The sequence below is a fragment of the Pelodiscus sinensis genome, chromosome 21 (assembly GCF_049634645.1).
Source record: "Pelodiscus sinensis isolate JC-2024 chromosome 21, ASM4963464v1, whole genome shotgun sequence".
NCBI lineage: Eukaryota > Metazoa > Chordata > Testudines > Trionychidae > Pelodiscus > Pelodiscus sinensis.
The window spans coordinates 20,497,010-20,515,635 of NC_134731.1; the positions used below are offsets into that span (position 1 = coordinate 20,497,010).

The 18,626-nt window shown below is 46.5% G+C and overlaps 1 protein-coding gene across 1 annotated transcript in view; it reads left to right on the forward strand.

Annotated features, from left to right (window-relative positions):
- LOC102458161 (S-adenosyl-L-methionine-dependent tRNA 4-demethylwyosine synthase TYW1) overlaps positions 1-18,626 on the forward strand; it is a 187,789-nt gene that overhangs the window by 146,293 nt on the left and 22,870 nt on the right. Inside the window, exon 16 of the mRNA XM_075905103.1 lies at positions 4,461-4,628. Coding sequence (XP_075761218.1) covers positions 4,461-4,628 — 168 coding nt within the window. The remainder of the gene's footprint in view (positions 1-4,460; positions 4,629-18,626) is intronic.

The window sequence follows — 18,626 nt, forward strand, 5'->3', positions numbered from 1 at the left end:
AGGGATGGCCTTGTGAATTTTCAAGTATCCAAAAGCTGCCTCAGTAAAGGTTTGCTGGGTCAATGGGAAAATTCACCCTCCAACCTAGTGCTGTCTACACTAGGGCTTAATCAATTTTATTGTATCGCTGATTTTTCACACCCTTGAGCGACATAGTTATACTGACTTAATTTCCTACTGTAGACCAGGCTTTAGAGGGGAGGAGACTGGCGTGTTCAGAACCCTGCCTTTATGAAAAATGGAGGTGGTTTCCCCCAAATGTTCACATGGCATACATAAACAAACAGCCTTCAGCATTTCCAGGTAGCTAATGCTTCAGCTTTAGAGTTGTAGAACTACTCTGAAACTAAGAACTTTTATTTCTTTTGCATTACGGAAAAAACTAAACAGATCTTCTTTATTTTGCTTAAAAATCTACTTGTCATGGCCTTACATCTTTCATCTTGGAGCCAATATTTATCTGAGTTACATTCATGAAAATAGTTGTAGGAACAGTAATGGAAAAACGGGCATACTTATCTATAAGCCAGGGGAGTTGTTACAGTGGGACTCTGTCTTTTTTTTATCATGAGTTCATCTTACTGAACAATTCAGATTTTTTCTTGCTCGGGGTGTTGAGAAATAGAGGTGAGAGGGAGGTGGGAGTGACACAGAAGGAGAAATAGTAAGGCCTTTCTGAAGTGAAGCAAAAGAAACCAGGGTTGTCATTAGAAGGCAAGGGGGTGTTGAAAAGAAGGATCCAACCACTGGTTAGGATACTGGCCTAGGATCTAGAAAACCAGAATTCAGTTTGTGGTTCCCCACAGGCTTCCTGTGTAACCTCATGGAAACCACCTTGTTTCTTTGTGCTTCGGTTCCCCATCTGTTCAGTGGAGGTACAAGCACAGCTCCATCTCCCAAATTGAACCCCTGGGACCTAACAGAGTTGTTTGTGATTTGCATCATTGTCAGTATGTTGAGAACTGGACCCAATGAGTTGAGGCTTTTCACTGAACATTCCTGTCGGTCATTGGTGTTGTGCATTCACTAATAGCACCTGCCTTCTGAGGGATCTCCAAGTGCACTTTGCCAGCTTCCCCTGCTTGATACTGCTCCTCATCCTCCTTGCAACTGAGCAGCTTTGCTCTCAAAGCCTGCCAGTGAGTCAGAGTAATTTCACACTTCATGTGCTTTCATAAAGGATTAGGAAACATTTGCATGCTTGCAATAGGGGGGATTTTTCTTTCCCTTGACAAGAGAATGGGAGTGTGTATCCAGGAGGCTCGGGTGGGCCATCCATTTTCTTACTTTCGTCAAGCCTTCCAGAAGAATAGCTAATGGGTTTGCTATTGGCCCTCATATTGGAAATCTCTCTGTGTTTTACACTGTAATTCTCTGCTGCCTGTTTTATGCAGAGAGCCCCTTTTAGAATAGCAGTGGCATGAAAATAAAATGGCTCACAGTGAGTTATTTGAGATCTTGGGATGCAGTCCGTTGTGGAAGTAGACCAAAGTTGACCTGTAATATAAGAAATGCAGGCTGTGCTGGCACATAAGTCCACCATTTACAGCAGCCTTACCAGTTCACATGATGTGGAGTTTTTGTATGGAGGGCAGGCGTTGGTTTCCCAAACTTGCTGGCTACGTCTACACTGGCAGCTTCTTGCACAAGAACAGCTGTTCTTGTGCAAAAACTTGCTGGGTGTCTACACTGCACGTGCATTCTTGCACAAGTAAATTTATAGTCTAGCGTCGGAAAACAGGGCTTCTTCCGGAAGAGTTAGTCCTCTCCCCATGAGGAATAAGCCCTCTTGCGCAAGAGCTCTTGTGCAAGAGGGCAGTGTAGACAGGCAACATGAATTTCTTGCGTAAGAAACTCCTATGGCTAAAATGGCCAACAGAGCTTTCTTGCGCAAGAGAAAGTCCACACTGCCATAGATGCTCTTGCGCAAAAGCATATGCCAGTGTAGACGCTCTTGTGGAAGACTTTTTGTGCTAAAACTCTTCCGCAAAAGAGTTCTTGTGCAAGAAGCTGCCAGTGTAGACGTAGCCGCATAGTATGAACCACATTTAATGAGTGCGTCTTGTACATCCCATTTGTGACTGCGTGGACCATCTCCTCTTCTTATTTATGGTGTCCTTATACTTCTGGCTACTGCAACTGTGGGTCAAGAAAAGTAATAATAGCAAGTGCTCTTAGGAGCTGGAAATGAGAACAGTACTGGGTGAGTAGTCAGTTCTCAAGGGCAATGCCTCTCAACCTTTTCAGACTATTCCAACTTTTCAGGAGTCTGGTTTGTCTTACCTACCCCTAAGTTTCACCTCACTTTAAAACTACCTGCTTACAAAATCAGACCTAAAAGTACAGATATGTCCCAGCATGCTTTCTCATGTTTACAATGTAATTGTAACATAATTTGGAATATAAACATTGTACTTAAATTTAATTTAAATGTAATTATTTGTTCCTGTTAGTTTTCTAGTATATAGTTGTAAATAGTTTTGTTATAAGAGGGGCTGTTTATCCTCTGCATCTCTCCCCGACCGGGGAGGGGATGCCAGGACCTCATGGTTTTAAGTAGCCTTAAACTTATGCCCTGTGGCAACCCCCACGACGCCTACCTGAGGTGCTTGGGGGAGACACACTCCACGCAAATTTGTAAAATCTGTAGGGGATTCAAGCCCAGAACTAGAATAGAAAGAGACGCCAGACTGAAGAGGCTCCTCATGGAGTCTGTTCTGCAGCCGCCAGCAACCCCCTCCTCGGTTCCAGAGGGCTCGACGGCTCCGGTGAGGCATAAAACCAAGGCTTCGCGGCACCACTCCCACTCCCCGGTGTAGAGGAGACCAAAGGACTCTAGAGGAAGATCCCTGGACAAGAGGGGCCAAAAAGTGTGCCCAAGAAGGGCGCAGCGAAGACTCCTAAGGAGCCATGTAAGGAGTCAGGCGATACTCGCTCACTCTTGAGGGGAGAAGCTGAAGAACCACTCCCAGAACTGAGACCTTCCACCCTGGAAACTTTTGATGTGGCATGCGACCTTATAGTAATGACCGCTCAAGAATCCCTGCTGCCTGCGGTACCAGACCCACAACGCCTGAACACTGGTTGCTACTGCGGCGCACTGGGGGGAGCTACTATGCTGGTGCCGATCTTGTCGGTAGCACCCTCCCAGTTCTCAGTACTGCCAGCGTCTATGTGTCCTGGGACTCCTACCCCCTGGATTCCAGGACACTTCTCGGCACCACCGTGGGGTACGGAGCCGGGGTTACTGCAGTCCCTGTCTACATTGGCCCCGCCGCTGACCTCAGCGCCATGTCCAGTACCGTATACAGCACCGTACCCGGCACCGACAGCGGCCATGACCCCAATGCTCATGCCAATCCCCGCACCAATCTCAACCCTGGTACCGAGCCATGCACCATCCCCAGTACCGCCAGTGCCAGTCCCGTCGCTGTTGATGTGGGCTACGATGTTGCCATTATCCACCATGTGGTCAGCACTGGGAGCCGTTAATGTTCTGCCCCATCTGGCACCATTGGGTCCAAGTGCACGTAGAAAGGACAAAAGACTTTCGTAAATCTGTACAGCTTTTTATTTCCATCGCGGTATGAATGAAAGGATCCCCTATTTTGGCCCAGTGCCTATCATCATGGATTACCTCCTGTATTAGAGAATATTACCGGGGGCGGGTAAGAGCCCCCCCCCCCCTGCTGACCGCACATTCCACAACGGCGCAGGCGGCATCCATGGCGTTCTTGGCTCAGGTGCCAATCATTGACATCTGTAGGGCAGCCACATATCTTTTCAGAACATTATGCGATTACACAACATGCCAAGGAAGATGCATCAGTAGGCAGGGCAGTGTTGCAATCTGTGAACAAATAGATGTTGTTACTCTCCGACCCCACCGCCTGGGATATGGCTTGGGAATCACCTGATTGGAATGGGGGGGGGGGAGGAGGAGGAGGAGGAAGAGGAGGAGGAAGAAGAAGAAGAAGAAACAACAACTTGCCTTGTAACCGTTGTCCTTCGAGATGTGTTGCTCATGTCCCTTCCAAATCCCACCCACCTCCCCTTCGTCGGAGCTATTAGGCCAGAAGGAACTGAGGGGGCGAGGGGCCAGCAGGGGTATATATGCCCCGATATGCTGGCACCACGCCAGGGAGCTCCCTGGGCTGGCCCTACGGATGCTGCTGGGGAAAAGGCTCCGGAACTCGGAGCACACAGCGCGCACGCACCTGATTGGAATGGACTTGAGGAACACGTCTCGAAGAACAACAGTTACAAAGTAAGTAACCTTTTCTTCCCCATTCCAGGCACATTTTGGCTGATAATAGGACTGTAACATGTCTTAAAAAAAGAGCTTGCGGAGTTTATCTAAGTGGGGATTGTGCGCACATACGCTTGCAGTGTAAATGTTGCCTTACATTTGTAGCTATCTTTACAAGACATCTAGTAATTACTTCTATGTGTTTTGACAGGGAGTGACATACTGCGGTGAAAGCTCAGCCAGCAACTTAACCATGGCCAATGTTCCCTGGCACGAAGAGGTGGTGCGTTTTGTGCAGGAGTTGACGGACCTTATACCAGATTATGACATTGCATGTGAACATGAACATTCAAACTGCCTCCTGATCGCTCACAAAAAGGTAAGGCGTCTCTCTCCTGGTGTTTGAAAATAGAGGGCACAGACAGACTTGACTCTTTGCTTCCTAACAGCTGTGAGCTGCTCAGTGTGAGCACTTGTTCTAGTTCAGCAAGTTTTTCCTCCTAGGTTTGAAAAAATAACTTTTAAAAATACCCCTTAAAACATGTATCCCATGGAACCCAGTGGGTTAGCTTATAAGACGGTTATGGGTTCTGTGACTGCCTTTGTTTACAAGCTGCAGTGCTGTCCTCAATGACACAAGCAAGATCTTGAAAAGATCAATCTTTTGGCTCTTTTCCGGAAAAGCAGCCTGCCAATGTAGACGCTCCTTTTCCGGCAAAACTGAAAACGGAATAGTATTCCGTTTTAAGCATTTCCGGAAATTCATGCCAGTGTAGACACAGCCCATGTGTGTAACTATTTCACCTCCTCTTGCAAAAACATGTGTGATCAAAGACTCTCTCCTCCCACCCCACAGCGTGAAAAAAAAAGAAATTAAACACACTACACCTATGAAAAAGGCAGCCAACCTTAACGAAAAGTTACTGGTGCAAGACTGATCAGTGTTAATTTGACAAGCAACAGAACAGTTATGAAGACCCAAGTGGGGGGTGTGCCATAGGTTTGAGTGTTTAGTTTACTTTTTTTTTTAAAGTTAAGCTTCTTTGTTACTTCAGTATGTTTTTAAAAAAATTGTTCACAAGAACAAGTCTCCTTTTCCCCCCTTGAAAAAGAAATTGTTCTACATGAGAAACTTAATTGTGCTGTATTTGTAACACCTCAGGTGGATCGAAAACAAATGTGGCAAACACAACTGCATACAGGCAGTCCCCGAGTTACGCGGATCCGACTTACGTTGGATCCGCAGTTACGAACGGGGCACTTCCTCTCCCTGGTCTCGAGCAGACCAGGGAGAGGAAGCAAAGCGGCGGCGGAACGCGCGGCCAGCTGACAGCCCAGACGCTTCTGGGCTGTCAGCTGGCCGCGCGTTCCGCCGCTCTGCTGTGCTCCGCTCTGCTCCCCCTCCCCCTGGTCTGCAGGGGGGGGGGAGCAGAGCGGAGCGCGCGGCCAGCTGACAGCCCAGAAGCGTCTGGGCTGTCAGCTGGCCGCGCGTTCCGCCGCTCTGCTCTGCTCCGCTCCCCCTCCCCCTGGTCTGCGGGGGGGGGGAGCAGAGCGGAGCACGCGGCCAGCTGACAGCCCAGATGCGTCTGGGCTGTCAGCTGGCCGCGCGTTCTGCCGCTCTGCTCCGCTCTGCTCCCCCTCCCCCTGGTCTGCAAACCATGGGGGGGGGGGAAGCAGAGCGGAGCACGCGGCCAGCTGACAGCCCAGATGCGTCTGGGCTGTCAGCTGGCCGCGCGTTCCGCCGCTCTGCTCTACTCTGCTCCCCCTCCCCCTGGTCTGCAGACCTGGGGGACGGGGAGCAGAGCAGAGCAAAGCCGCGGAGCCCGAGGGCAGCAGGATAGCCACGGCGCGTCTGGGCTGTCCCGCTGCCCGCGTGTTCCGCCGCTTTGCTCCCCGTCCCCCTGGTCTGCAGACCAGGGGGACGGGGAGCAAAGCAGAGCAAAGCCACAGAGCCAGAGGGCAGCAGGATAGCCACGGCGCGTCTGGGCTGTCCCGCTGCTCCCGTGCTCCGCGGCTTTGCTCCGGACGCCTGTGGTACAGCAGCTGGGGCGCTGCCGGTTGGTCCCGTAGCGCCGCTCTGGGTGCCATTGGACCAACCCAGCAGCACCCCAGCTGCTCTGCCCCAGGTGTCCCCTAGTCAGCAGCTGCTGAAAATGACCAGTGGCTGACTACAGGAAGCCCCTGCCCCGGGCTTCCTGGAATCAGCCGCTGATCAGTTTCAGCAGCAGCTGACTTGGGGATGCCTGGGGTTCTTAAGTTGAATCTGTATGTAAGTCAGAACTGGCGTCCAGATTCAGCCACTGTTGAAACTGATCAGTTTCAGCAGCGGCTGAATCTGGACGCCAGTTCCGACTTACATACAGATTCAACTTAAGAACAAACCTACAGTCCCTATCTTGTACGTAACCCGGGGACTGCCTGTAATTAGTCACATAAATCTATCAAACTTTAAAATTATAGTTGAATACTAACAAATAGCTTACCTGGAAGAAAGCATGATAATTCGCTAGGAATTAAAGTCTCTCTCTCTCTCTCTGTCTTTTAATTTTTTGTTTTTTACTAAAATAATTTAAAAAAATCTCAGTGTGTTAAGAAATAAAACCCACAATGGGATTTTAAGCACCCTTTGTTTTCCTTTCTTTTAAACTTATTGTTTTTCTTCCTCCATTCACCATCTCAGCCAGCAGTCTCTCTACATTTAACCATGACAACAGGTAGTACTGACAAATGCAGAGATTTCCCTGGGTTAATTTTGAGGAATTCAGAAACAGGTGACTGTCTTAACCAAAGCAATTTTAAAAATCCTTTCTTTTCTAAAGCAGTTGTGTTCAGTCAGGAAAAGCGTAATGTATTGTATCTAGAAAAATGCATTGAATTTTGTGCACTAAAAAGTCATCCCCCCTTCTACACTTACATCCTTTCTCAGATGTCCAAGTCTCATTGCGAAGAACATTGTTGTAATGTAGGAACACGGGAAGTAGCTTCCTTAGTCCAAAATGATTGCAACTTCTCATTGTCAAAACCAAGAAGAAAAGATGCAGTGATGTAATGGAGCCACTTCTTCCATCATTTAAATAACTTTAATACCCACACTCAGAAAGGTACGAGTGCTTTGAAAATAGATCATTGAGTCCTAAAAGCAGCTTAGCCCAACCCCACCCCTTTCACCACTGGTCAAGTAAGTTCATTCAAATCACACCAAATGCTTATTTGTCAGCAGCCACACCAATGACTGCGGTTTCATTCTTGTAGGGAAAGTCCACCACCATTTCCTGATGGCCTTTCTTTTCTCCTGCTGGCAGTACCGTAACGCTGTCCTCTGTGTTCTCCTCTGGCTGTGCATCTGCACTGGTCCCGCACTTTCTTTCATTCAGGCCCATGCAGTGTTTCAGCACATGTCATTCCCACTCAGAGCCCTCTGGAAATGACCTCTTGCAAAACTCGCCCGGAAAACGATTCTCAGGAGCATCACTGTCAGGAGCATCATGGAATCTCTCTGCAGTCTTGGGGCTCATCTCCTCTTCCTTTTCTTCCTCAGCACTGCTAGAGTTCTGCATTGTTCCAGCTGATCCAAGTATGGCTAGGCTGCGGGGGGGGTTTCGGGATATCTCCAGCATCCTGAAAAAAACTCTGCTGCATCCAGAGAACGCGTTTGCTCTTCCACTTTTTTTTTGCGGAAGAGCAAACACACTCTTTTGGAAGCCCCTGTATTTCTCATTCTACAAGGAAGAAGGGGGCTTTTGAAAGAGGGGAGTCTTCTGACTTTTGGCCCAGTCTAGATGGGCCAAATGTCGGAAAAGCCTCTTCCGACAAAAGAATCGGAAAAAGGTACATAAAATGCGGAACGTATGTACCTTTTTCAGACAAAACCTTGTAGTCTAGCCATACCCCTAGTGTCCTGCATGCACTGTGCCTAGCACAATGGCTCTGTTCCTCACTGCAGGCCTCTAGGCACTGTGAGAACACACACACAATAACAAATTAGTAGGAAGTTTCACAAAGTGCCGTATTCACATTTTTTAAAAAAAGGGCATGTGTGTGAGAAGGGGGAGGATAGGGTTAAAAGAAATCCGACAAGCTACTTTCTTGTCCTATAGCCTCATAGTATTTCCCTATTTTACAGTTCAAATCTTGTGTGGTGCAACTGGTAGCTATGCCAGAGTATATTCACAACAGAAGAGTCTTTTCCACTGCAAGGTGAAAGCCTCACTTAAGGGAAGGAAACAGCTATTCCCTGAGGTCACTGATAAATAATGTATGTAACCGGCCGTCCTCACTATAAGTCCAAGATACATTCCAAAAAACTTGGACTTATAGCAAAACAACTTGAAGTGGGGTAATTTTTTCCCACGGCTGACTTCCATTTGCACAAATTGGTTTTTTTTTAATCCGTGACTTAAGAGTGGGGAATGGAAGGACTTAAAACACAAGCATCAGGGACCTTAGTGCGGAACGGATGTATACAAAGGCAACTTCTAGCAAGGATGCTCTGTAACACCATTATTAATAGTAACAAAAGATGAGAAATTCTACCGGTACCTTGCTTTCTATATGCATGAAGACAGGATGTCTCTTGTAAACAGTCAACTCACAGATGCTAAAATAATGAATAATAAGTAAATTTATTTCTACTTCTATTTAATTCTGGTTTTCAAGCTCTAGTAGAGGATAAAACATGTCAGTGTTTTACTTATAGAAAACCAGACCTACGAGAGCCATTATGCTGCATAAAAAAAATGAGTGGAGAAAAAAGGCCGATAGTAAAAATAAGAATTTTCATTTGTTTCATTCTGTTTTTCAAGATAACGGTTTTAATTTAAAACCAACAAAACCCTTCATCAAAATGCCTGCATGCTCAAGGGAATGTAAAAATGGCCGCGTGAGAAGGCACTCACTTTTAATTAGGGGCAATGACAGCCATCTGCTTTAAGAATCACATAGGCTCCCAAGAGACCTTAGCAGTTTTGAAAATGTCACCCTAAGTCCCATTGTGAAAGGGTCTTAGGCACTTGGTTGACTGACTTATTGATAGTAAGTAGGATTTAGGAGCACAAGTGCTTTCTGAAAATGGGATTTAAGCATGTTACCCATTGGGCATAATGCAATTCCCATGGAAGCTGGCTGGAAAACTCCCACTGAAATAAATGGAAGTTGGATCTGGTCTTCAGTGTTGCATTAGACTATACAATTAAAAATACCTAATTAATAGGTCACTATACTGATATATGTACTATTTTGAGGTTGGTTTGATACTAACTGCTGTAGAGTAGCCATTGCTAGTGAGTGCCATTATATCTAGTGAAGGTAGTAGTAGTCCCCTTAGCGATCTATTCCTTGGTTGTGTTGTCCAGTGTGTGCCACTTCCAGAAAATGTCCATCCCACACTCTTCTGTGTTCCAGCTCTGTCCTTTGCAGCACCCTCCTTTCCTAAACTGATGACTTCCACCTCTTGGTGCTTGGTGCCCAGAATATTCCAGCTCTCCCTTTGACTATTTTTTCTCCAGCATAAGCTATTATATTCTCAAGTAATTGCATTTACTCTGTGGCAAATCCTACGAACACTCAAGTACAAAAATCTAATTTATTAAAGTGCTTTTGAATTAATTGGTGAAAATATTGAGACAATGGCAACTTTATAATTTAACAATTAATACTAATAACATTTACAGCAAGAGCTTAGGCATCTGGTTTTCCTTGCATTACAACAATAAATGGTATCCTTGAGACAATCAGAGTGAGTGATTAACAATGGAGAAAATCTGCAGATGCCTCGCAGCAAGTATCTTTTTGAATGAAAGTTACTATCTCAGTAATTTTTGGAATAAAAACATAATTTTTTTGCATCTGTTTTCCCCTGGTATTGGCAGTGTATTCCATGATGTTGAAATCCTTGCTTGCCAATTACATTCTATTATATTTAACCTACCTTGTTTTTGTGATGGGTTTGTTTTCCATCAGTGCTGTCTCTGGCTTTACATTCATGGGTTTCTCATTAAGAACATAAGAATGGCTATACTAGGTCAGAACAATGGTCCATCTAGGTCAGTATCCTGTCTTCTGACAGTTGTCAATGCCAGGTGCCCCAGAGGAAGGAACAGAGCAGGGAATCATCAAGTGACTCATCCCCTGTCACCTATTCTCAACTTCTGACAGAGAGGCTAGGGACACCATTCCTGCCCATCTTGGCCAATAGCCATTGATGGCCCTAACCTCCGTAAATTTATCTAACTCTCTTTTATTAAACCCTGATATAGTTTTGGACTTTACAATATCCTCTGGCAAGGAGTTTCACAGGTTGTGCGTTGTATGAAGAGGAGGTACTTCCTTTTGTTTCTTTTAAACCTGCTATCTATTAATTTCATTTGGTGACCCCTAGTTCCTGTCTTCTGGGAAGGAGTTAACACTTTTTTATTCACATTTTCCACTCCACTCATGATTTTATAGATTTCTATCATATCCTTCCTTTGTCTTCTCTTTTCCAAGACGAAAAGTAACCATCTTATTAATCTTACCTCATATGGCAGCCGTTCCATACCCCTAATCATTTGTGTTGCCCTTTTCAGAACTTTTTCCAATGCTGAGATATTTTTGGAGACAAGGTGACCATATCTGTATGCAGTATTCAGGATGTGGGCATACCATGGATTTATACATAGACAATAAGATATTCTCTGTCTAATACTAGACCCCTTTCTTAAAGATTCCTAACATTTAATTTGCTTTTTTGACTGCCTCTGCACATCGAGGGGCTGTTTTCAGAGAACAATCCACAGTGACTCCAAGATCTCTCTCTTGAGAAGTAACAACTAATTTAATCTCCATTATAGTATACATATAGTTGGGATTATGTTTTCCAATGTGCACTACTTGGCATTTATCTACATTAAAATTCATCTGCCATTTTGTTGCCCCATCACCTAGTTTTTGAGAGACCCTTTTGAAGCTCTTCACAGTCTACTTTGGACTTAATTCCCTTGAGCAGTTTAGTATCGTCTGCAGCTGTTGCCACCTCACTGATTATCCCTTTCGCCAGATCATTTATCAATGTATTGAATAGGATTGGTCCTGCTTTGGACCCCTGGGAGGCACCTCTAGTTACCTCTCTCCATATCTGAAAACTGATCATTTATTTCCACCCTTTGTTTCCTGACTTTTAACCAGTTATCAGTCCATGAGAGGACCTTCCCTCTTATCCCGTGACAACTTACTTTGTTTCCCCCTTGTCCACATGCTTGTTGACCCCCTCAAAGTATTCTAGTAGATTGGTGAGGCATGGCTTCCTTTTATAGAAACCAGGTTGACTTTTCCCCCAACACACTATGTTCATCTGCGTGCCTGATAATTCTGTTCTTTACTATAGTTTCAACTATTTTGCCCCGTACTGAAGTTAGACTTACTGGTCTGTAATTGCCAGGATCACTTCTAGAGCCCATTTTAAAAATTGGCATCACATTAGCTATCCTCCAGTCATTTGTTACAGAAGATGGCTGTTTCTAATGATCTAACTCTTGTCTTTGTAATAACGGGAGTTCCTTCCCCTGGACAGGTATGCTCAGCGTGAAAGGATACCATGTCATCATCTGGAAGGAGTGTCCCAACTATGGGATCATTTCTCTCTGCATCACTTGGATGCTCCCCAACAGCACAGAGGCTGTCTGACCAGGGGTGGGACCGTTCTACTGTGTTCTGGAAAGTCTCATCTACGTACTGCTCATACATGCTATGTTGGCTGCAATAAAATGGATAGCACCCACTCTGCTGCTAGCCTTCTGCCAGCATCCTCTTTTTACTTCCAGAGCTAAATTCTTTCTCCATAAGGTTTTTAAAAAAAATCTGGTGGTTTTGATTTTAGTTTAGTTTAAAGAAGTTTACAGAATGCCAAGTGTATCTAGCCTCCTTCAAACTCCCCCTCTAAACTCCCTTGCAGAACTCCCCTGTTAGCTGCCCCTGTTTGCTAGCTCCTATCTTAATACTCTTTGTATTAGGCCCTAACACCTTTCTTGCTTTCTACTCCTGTTTTGCTTCATTTTTGACCAGTTCTTAAGCAGATCCATAATATTGAAGGATTGGTTTTAAGAATTTACTTTGAGCTTCTCCCTTCTTTGTGTAGTGATGAGTATCATTATCTGGCATACAGTGTGCCTGGGTTTATTTCTCTGGCCAGGAAGATGCATTTTTAGGTAGAGGCCTAGCCAGTAGGCCAAAGCATTGGGCTACTAATATATTATGTTGTGCATGCATGGGTTTGAATCCCTCCTTTAAGAAGTTTCAGTAGTTAGTTGCCTGCCATGTAGAAGAGCTCCAGGTTGAAATGGGATAGAAGTTTGGGTAAACAAGTAAAATCCAAAGAGCTGTGTTATACAGGAGGTCAGACTAGATGATTGTGGATTGACAGGTCTTGTGTAAGTGGTTCTGAATCCAACAGAGATCCCTAACTGTTGCGGATGTTTTGCTTTGTGTGATGGTTGACCCTCTTTTTGTATTCTACATTGTTTGCAGGTTTTATCAATGGATTTCATGGGCTGCAGCGCTTTAGAGTCAGTGTTTCCCAATGGGGTGTCCTGATCTATGAGAAGGCAGTGGGTGGGTTCTAGATGGGTTTGTGTAAGTCTGAGAGAGCCTGCAAACCGGTCCAATAAAAGATACTACTTTACTCACCTTGCCTCCAGAACAGGAAATGAAGTTCTATGGACCTTTCTGTCCTCTCAATCCCATGCTTTGCGGGTCAATTTTCAGGTATAAGCATTCTCTGCCCTTCTAGATCCTGGCACCCGAAGTCTGGACTGTATTCTCTTCCTGCTTATACTAGTTTGATGTCACCGTTACTGCCCCAACTGCAGTGGAGTTGCATTGTGAGAGGAGAATCGAGCCTCTGCTGCCATAAATTGGAACCAAATCTAAAACATCCTTACGTTTACAGCAGGTAGCGAGGCCATGCAGCTCTCTAAGCTGTCCATGGAATATTGTAACTTCTCAACACCAGTGTTCTCGCAGGCATGAGATTGTAACTTAATGTTTCTGTGACTTACTTTTGAGAATGACACAAAAGAAAGAGGTTGGTTCTGCCGTGCTTGATCTGTTACTTATTAAAAAGAGCACCGTGGTAACTCTGAAGTAAACCATTTTTGATCCATTAGAATTAAAACTGTCTGGGTGTATCTGTAGCTTAATTGGTAGACAGGCTGCTCCGTAACTTTTTTGGTAAGAATTAGATATATAAAAAACCCTTTGGTGATGCATCTTTTATATAGAATAATTCAAATAAGATTAGACTTAATAAATTGTAGCTAATGAGTTAGACGAGACATCCCATGCGTGGATGCCACTGCCGAGGACACTCACATCACATGCCAAGGTTTTTACAGTTTTAGAAAGCGCAATAGCAAATTAATTGCATGTATTTAGCTTGATCAAGGCTAAATTTGAATGATGCTCGAGCTGTCTAAACTGGTGATCCTGCTGTTAAAGGGTGTGACAGGATGGGGACAGCCCTGCCCGGTGCAGGGTGAGTATCTCCCTTCTGGCACGCCCGCGTACTTCTCTGCTTTTTCTCCCCAGTCTGGGCTAGGGAAGTTAGAAATCGTTTAATTTAATAATTGTGTAACCCCACCAATTCTTAGTGGTTACACAGTTATTCAATGATCCCCGGGAGTGCAGCTCCCGACCCCAGTTCCAGGAGGGCCCCTGCCACCCTGTGCTGCTGCTTCTATAGCAGAGGTGGCTGGCAGGAGCTGGTCCATGAAGGGAACTGGTTTAAAAACAGACTCCCCATGCAGACTGGCTCCCGTCTGCTGGCCCTGTCCGCGGGGGGCCTGAGCTTACTCCAGCATCTCACGGAACAGCCCCTGTCCGCAGTGAGCCTGGGCCTGCTGAAGCAGCGGTTGCTGCCTCTCTGATACAGGTCGGTAACTCACCCCTATTCATGGGGTAGTGTGGCCCAGTGGCCAAAGTCGATAAGTTCTACCCAACTCATGGGGCTGTGTAGTCCCCTCTCAAAGGGCAGGAGATAGGAGAGGGGGTTATATCCCCTGTCAGGAGGGGGGGGGGGGTGCAGGCCTTCCCACTCCACTGGACCTGAGCCAGTGTAGCTCTAGCCAGTGAGTCAGCAGGGAAAAGCTCTGACTGAAACACGCTGACTCCCCAGCATCAGCTCACTGACCAGGGAGACATTGCCTTTCATGCGCCGCTTCCTGCTGCAGTCGCTTCAGCTCTAGTGCGGATCTCAGTCTTCCCTCCCTTGTCTGGGGCTTGTCTGCTCCTGCCTGCCTCTGGATCCTGCAAGCGCTCTGGGAGCAAATGCCTTTAGCCCAGGGGTCTCCAGCCTTTTTAAGCACGAGATCACTTTCTGAATTTAAGTGCGATCCAAGATCTATCTCTTTGCCCCGCCTCCTTTGTGCCCCTTCTCTGAGGCCCCGCCCCTGCTCACTCCATCGTCCCTTCCTCCTCCTTCCTCCCTCACTTTCACCAGGCTGGGACAGGCAGTTGTGGTGCTGGAGGGGGTTCTAGGTGCAGGATCTGGGAGGGTATTTGGATGCAGGGGTGCTCGGGGCTAGGGCAGGGGTTTGGGGTGCGGGGGGGAGGGGGTTCATGACTAGGGTAGGGTTTCGGGATGTGGTCACCAGCTGGGCACTGCTTCCCTCATGTAGCTCCTGGGTGGTGGTGTGGTGCTAGGCAGGCTTTCCCCTGCCCTGGCCCTGCACCGGGCCCAAAAGCAGCCAGCAAACTCCCTCCATCCCAAGCCCTGTTGTGCCCCCTCTCTGGAGATAGGATACAAAGTAGGAGGGCGGCACCTTGACATGAGTGTTCCTCCTCCTCCCTCCCCTGATCTCACAGAAAGCAGAAGCTCCTGAGGGAACAGCTCCAAGGCAAAGGGCAGGAGATGCGCAGCAGCAGGGGGGGGGCAGCTGAAGTGCCAGCACTTGATAACCTCTTGGCCAAACCAGTCAGGATCCCCTGTCAGAGGCTCCAAGATCTCCCAGTGGATCCTGATCAGCTGGTTGGTGACCCCTGCTCTAGCCTGTGTTGTAGCATCTGGATGGTTAGTGGGGTGGTCGCTGTGGCTTGCCCAGAGCAGGAGATGCATGTCCCCCCCCCCCCCCAACCCTAACTGAGCTGAGTTGCTCCCTTTTATATCTGTGCCCTCAAGCATGCCCATTAAAGTGAAGGGGGTGTGGCTTTTTCAGCCCTCAGAGCTAGGTTAACTCCTGCCCAGAGGTGGGTGAGTGCGCTCTGTCACAAAGGGTTAAAAAAATCACCGATCATGTAACTAGGGTACCCACAGACAAAAGAGAGATTGTGGGAGCAGGGTGGAGGAAATGGAAGTTGTTACTGCGATTGTTCATGGATGCTGTATTTTCAGATTTCCGGAAGGATATAGTTGTGCACTAGTAGCATGGTTCTCTAGCAGTCAGTGCTGATGTACTGTTTTTTTATTTACCCCGAGAGTATGGTATGTGGTAAAATTCTCATAATTACATGTCTTATACACTATTTTTTATAACATTGATGCCACATGTTTATGACTTGATTTATCTCTTAATCCTAGTTGCTTCCTAGGGAGCCTAAAGTTATAACTAACAACAAGGAAAAAAAAAAAAACCCTGTGGAGTTCTGAGTTAGACGTGGTGATATGAATCTGATAGAATTCGGCTGTCTGCCATATTTCTTTTGGTTTCGCATCCAGTCCAATCCAGTCACGGCTGCCATACAAGAAAGCATAAATTAAGAACCTTAAACTGTTATGTAAAGAAACTGTCCACAGTGACTTAATAAATTATTCAAGTTGTCTCAGACAGATTTCTATTGGCAGAGAGTGAAAATAGCCTTCTTATGAAAATTAGCATAATATAATGCTGTGCACTGCCATTATGTGTAATCTGTTGAATGCAATTTTGTGAACATATAAAAGCTGTTTTATTAAGCTATCTCACTGTCATCAGTTTAAATTAAGGAACTGAGGCTGGGAAGTTACATGAGGAAATGTATTAATTTTTTTTGCCAACTAACATAATCTAAGAATTTTCCTTAATGTGCACATTAATGAGAACAAAGGGTAATTTATGCTGCAGTGATGCAAAGACCGTGGCATAAAATTGCTGCACTGGGGTCCTAGTTACATAAACAAAATGATCATAACTTTTAAATAGGAAACTTCCTATTATATTACATTGTACTTAGCGCCATCTGTCTGAGGAAGTTGGATGTCTTAAACAGTTGAGTTAAGCAACACAAAGAGGGAAGGTGGAGGTGGCAGTAACGGGGAAATGGAGATACGGAAAAGTGAAATAACTTAAAGCTCAGTGGGAGAGCCGTGACTAGAACCCGATCTCTTTGTTGGTCTAGGTCAGGTGTCGGCAGCCTTTTCAAACCAAAGAGCCAAACTACATCAAAATTCAGAACAAATGGTCAACAAAGAGCCGTGTAAGAATGCCCGTTTGCATGACTGAAAATATACAACTTAATATTATTGATAATCAACAAAATGATTAATAATAGCATAAATGAAACGTACTCACAGACTTTATTTAATGGGACTTTTCACACATTTCTTTGAAGTTGATATCATAACTGGTCAAATCCAACTTCATACACACATTCAGTCTGTCTTTTGTCAATCTTACGGCAGGAGACTGGGGATGTGGGGATGCAGGTGTCTGAGTTGGAGTGTATGAGGGGCTCAGGGTAGGGGACTGGGTGTATGAAGGACTCAGCACAAGGTTGGGGTGTGTGAGGATGCAGGAGTTATGGCAGGGGACTGGAGATGTGGGGGCACATGAGTTTGGGGATGTGGGGATATGAGAGGCTCAAGGCAGGGGGTTCATCTATATGATGGGCTCAGGATTGGGGTGTGTGGCGTGTGATGCTCCAACCAGATGCGGGCTGGGCCCCAATTGAGGGCTTGTTGGCCAGGCTTCATTTTTAAATATGTCCAACACACAAGGTTTCAACATTGTCTTTATTTATGTCGGGGGGGGGGGGAACCTTTTTTGGGTTGGGGGTCACTGACTCACAGAAAAATCAGTCAGTGACCACACAAATGAGAAGCAAAAAAAAAAAAAAACCCCACCCAAATCCTTATTGATGTGGCCTCCAACTGAAACACCTCACTCCTGTGGTGCTTGGAGAGGGGCAGGGAGGACTGAGGTTCAAGGCCTCAAGACAGATTTACTCTTCTGGGATTCCCAGGTTAGTGGATTTTGTGGGCCCCCTAGGCTCTGGGGTGGGGCCAAAATAAGGGGTTAAGTTTGGGGGACAAGGCTGCCAGTGAATGGGATAGGAATGGGGGTACAGGATCTGGGCAGGAGGTGGGGTACAGGAGGGAGTGAGGGTGCAAGGTCTGGGAGGGAGGGAGGGTGCAGGAGCAGACTGGGAGTAGGAGGCCTGGCCAGGGTGTATGTGCAGGGGGCAGGTGAGTCTGGCCAGGGGGCAGGAATGGGCTGGGGGAGGCTGTCTGGCTGGGGGGGGGGGGGGTGGGTAAGTGAGGGGAGAGCAGGGTCTGGGCATGAGATGTTGGGGGCACTTACTTGCTTTCACGCCATGTGTAACAGGCCTCCCACAGCTCCCATTCGCCGGAAGGAAACCTCCAGGAAATGTGTCCTGGGGGAAAGAAAATAGCAATGTGCAGGAAGCCATTTCTGGCTGCTTGTTTCCCTTGTGGTGAGGAAAGGAAAAGGGCAGCGCACGCTCCCTGCTTGTTCCCTACACGTTGGATCCAGTGGGGATGCTTGGGGCTTTCCCCCTAGGGTTACCAAATAGTTTAACCAAAAATACCAAACTCTCCCCCCCCCCCCCCCCCAAAAAAAACCATCAGGGAAAAAATTCTGTTGAGGGGGGGGAAAAAAAAAGGGGGGGGAGACAAAAGTAGTTGAGGGGAAAAAAGGACACTGAGTTATTAAGCAAAATAAAATTAAATAAAACAGCATGGCCCCTTTAAGTGTGTGCAGAGTCAGAATAGGGATAGGCGGAAGGGAGGGTTTGAGCACTAAGACCCAGGGAAGGCATTGCTTCCCCTTGCTTCCGGTCTGTAGGCTTTTTGCCGGCGGCCATCTTGTTTCCTTGATTGAGCCAGAAGGCAGCTTCCCTGCGGAACCAGCTAAGCAGAGGGGTCTGGGGGCTGGGCCCAGTTGTTGAGTGTGTGGAGGGTTGCTAGGTGTCCGGTATTTTCACCTCCTGGCAGGGGTAGGAAAAAACCCCAGAAAATATCGGACATTTTAGGTGTCTGGTATTTTCTGAATTCTTTACTGGACAGGAGGCGAAAAAACCGGACTGTCCGGGTCAATAGTGGACACCTGGCAACCCTATTTCCCCCTGCCTTCACCCCTGCCTCGTGCACAGAAAGTCGGTGCCACCGTCAGGCTGTAGCACCAGCACTGGCTCC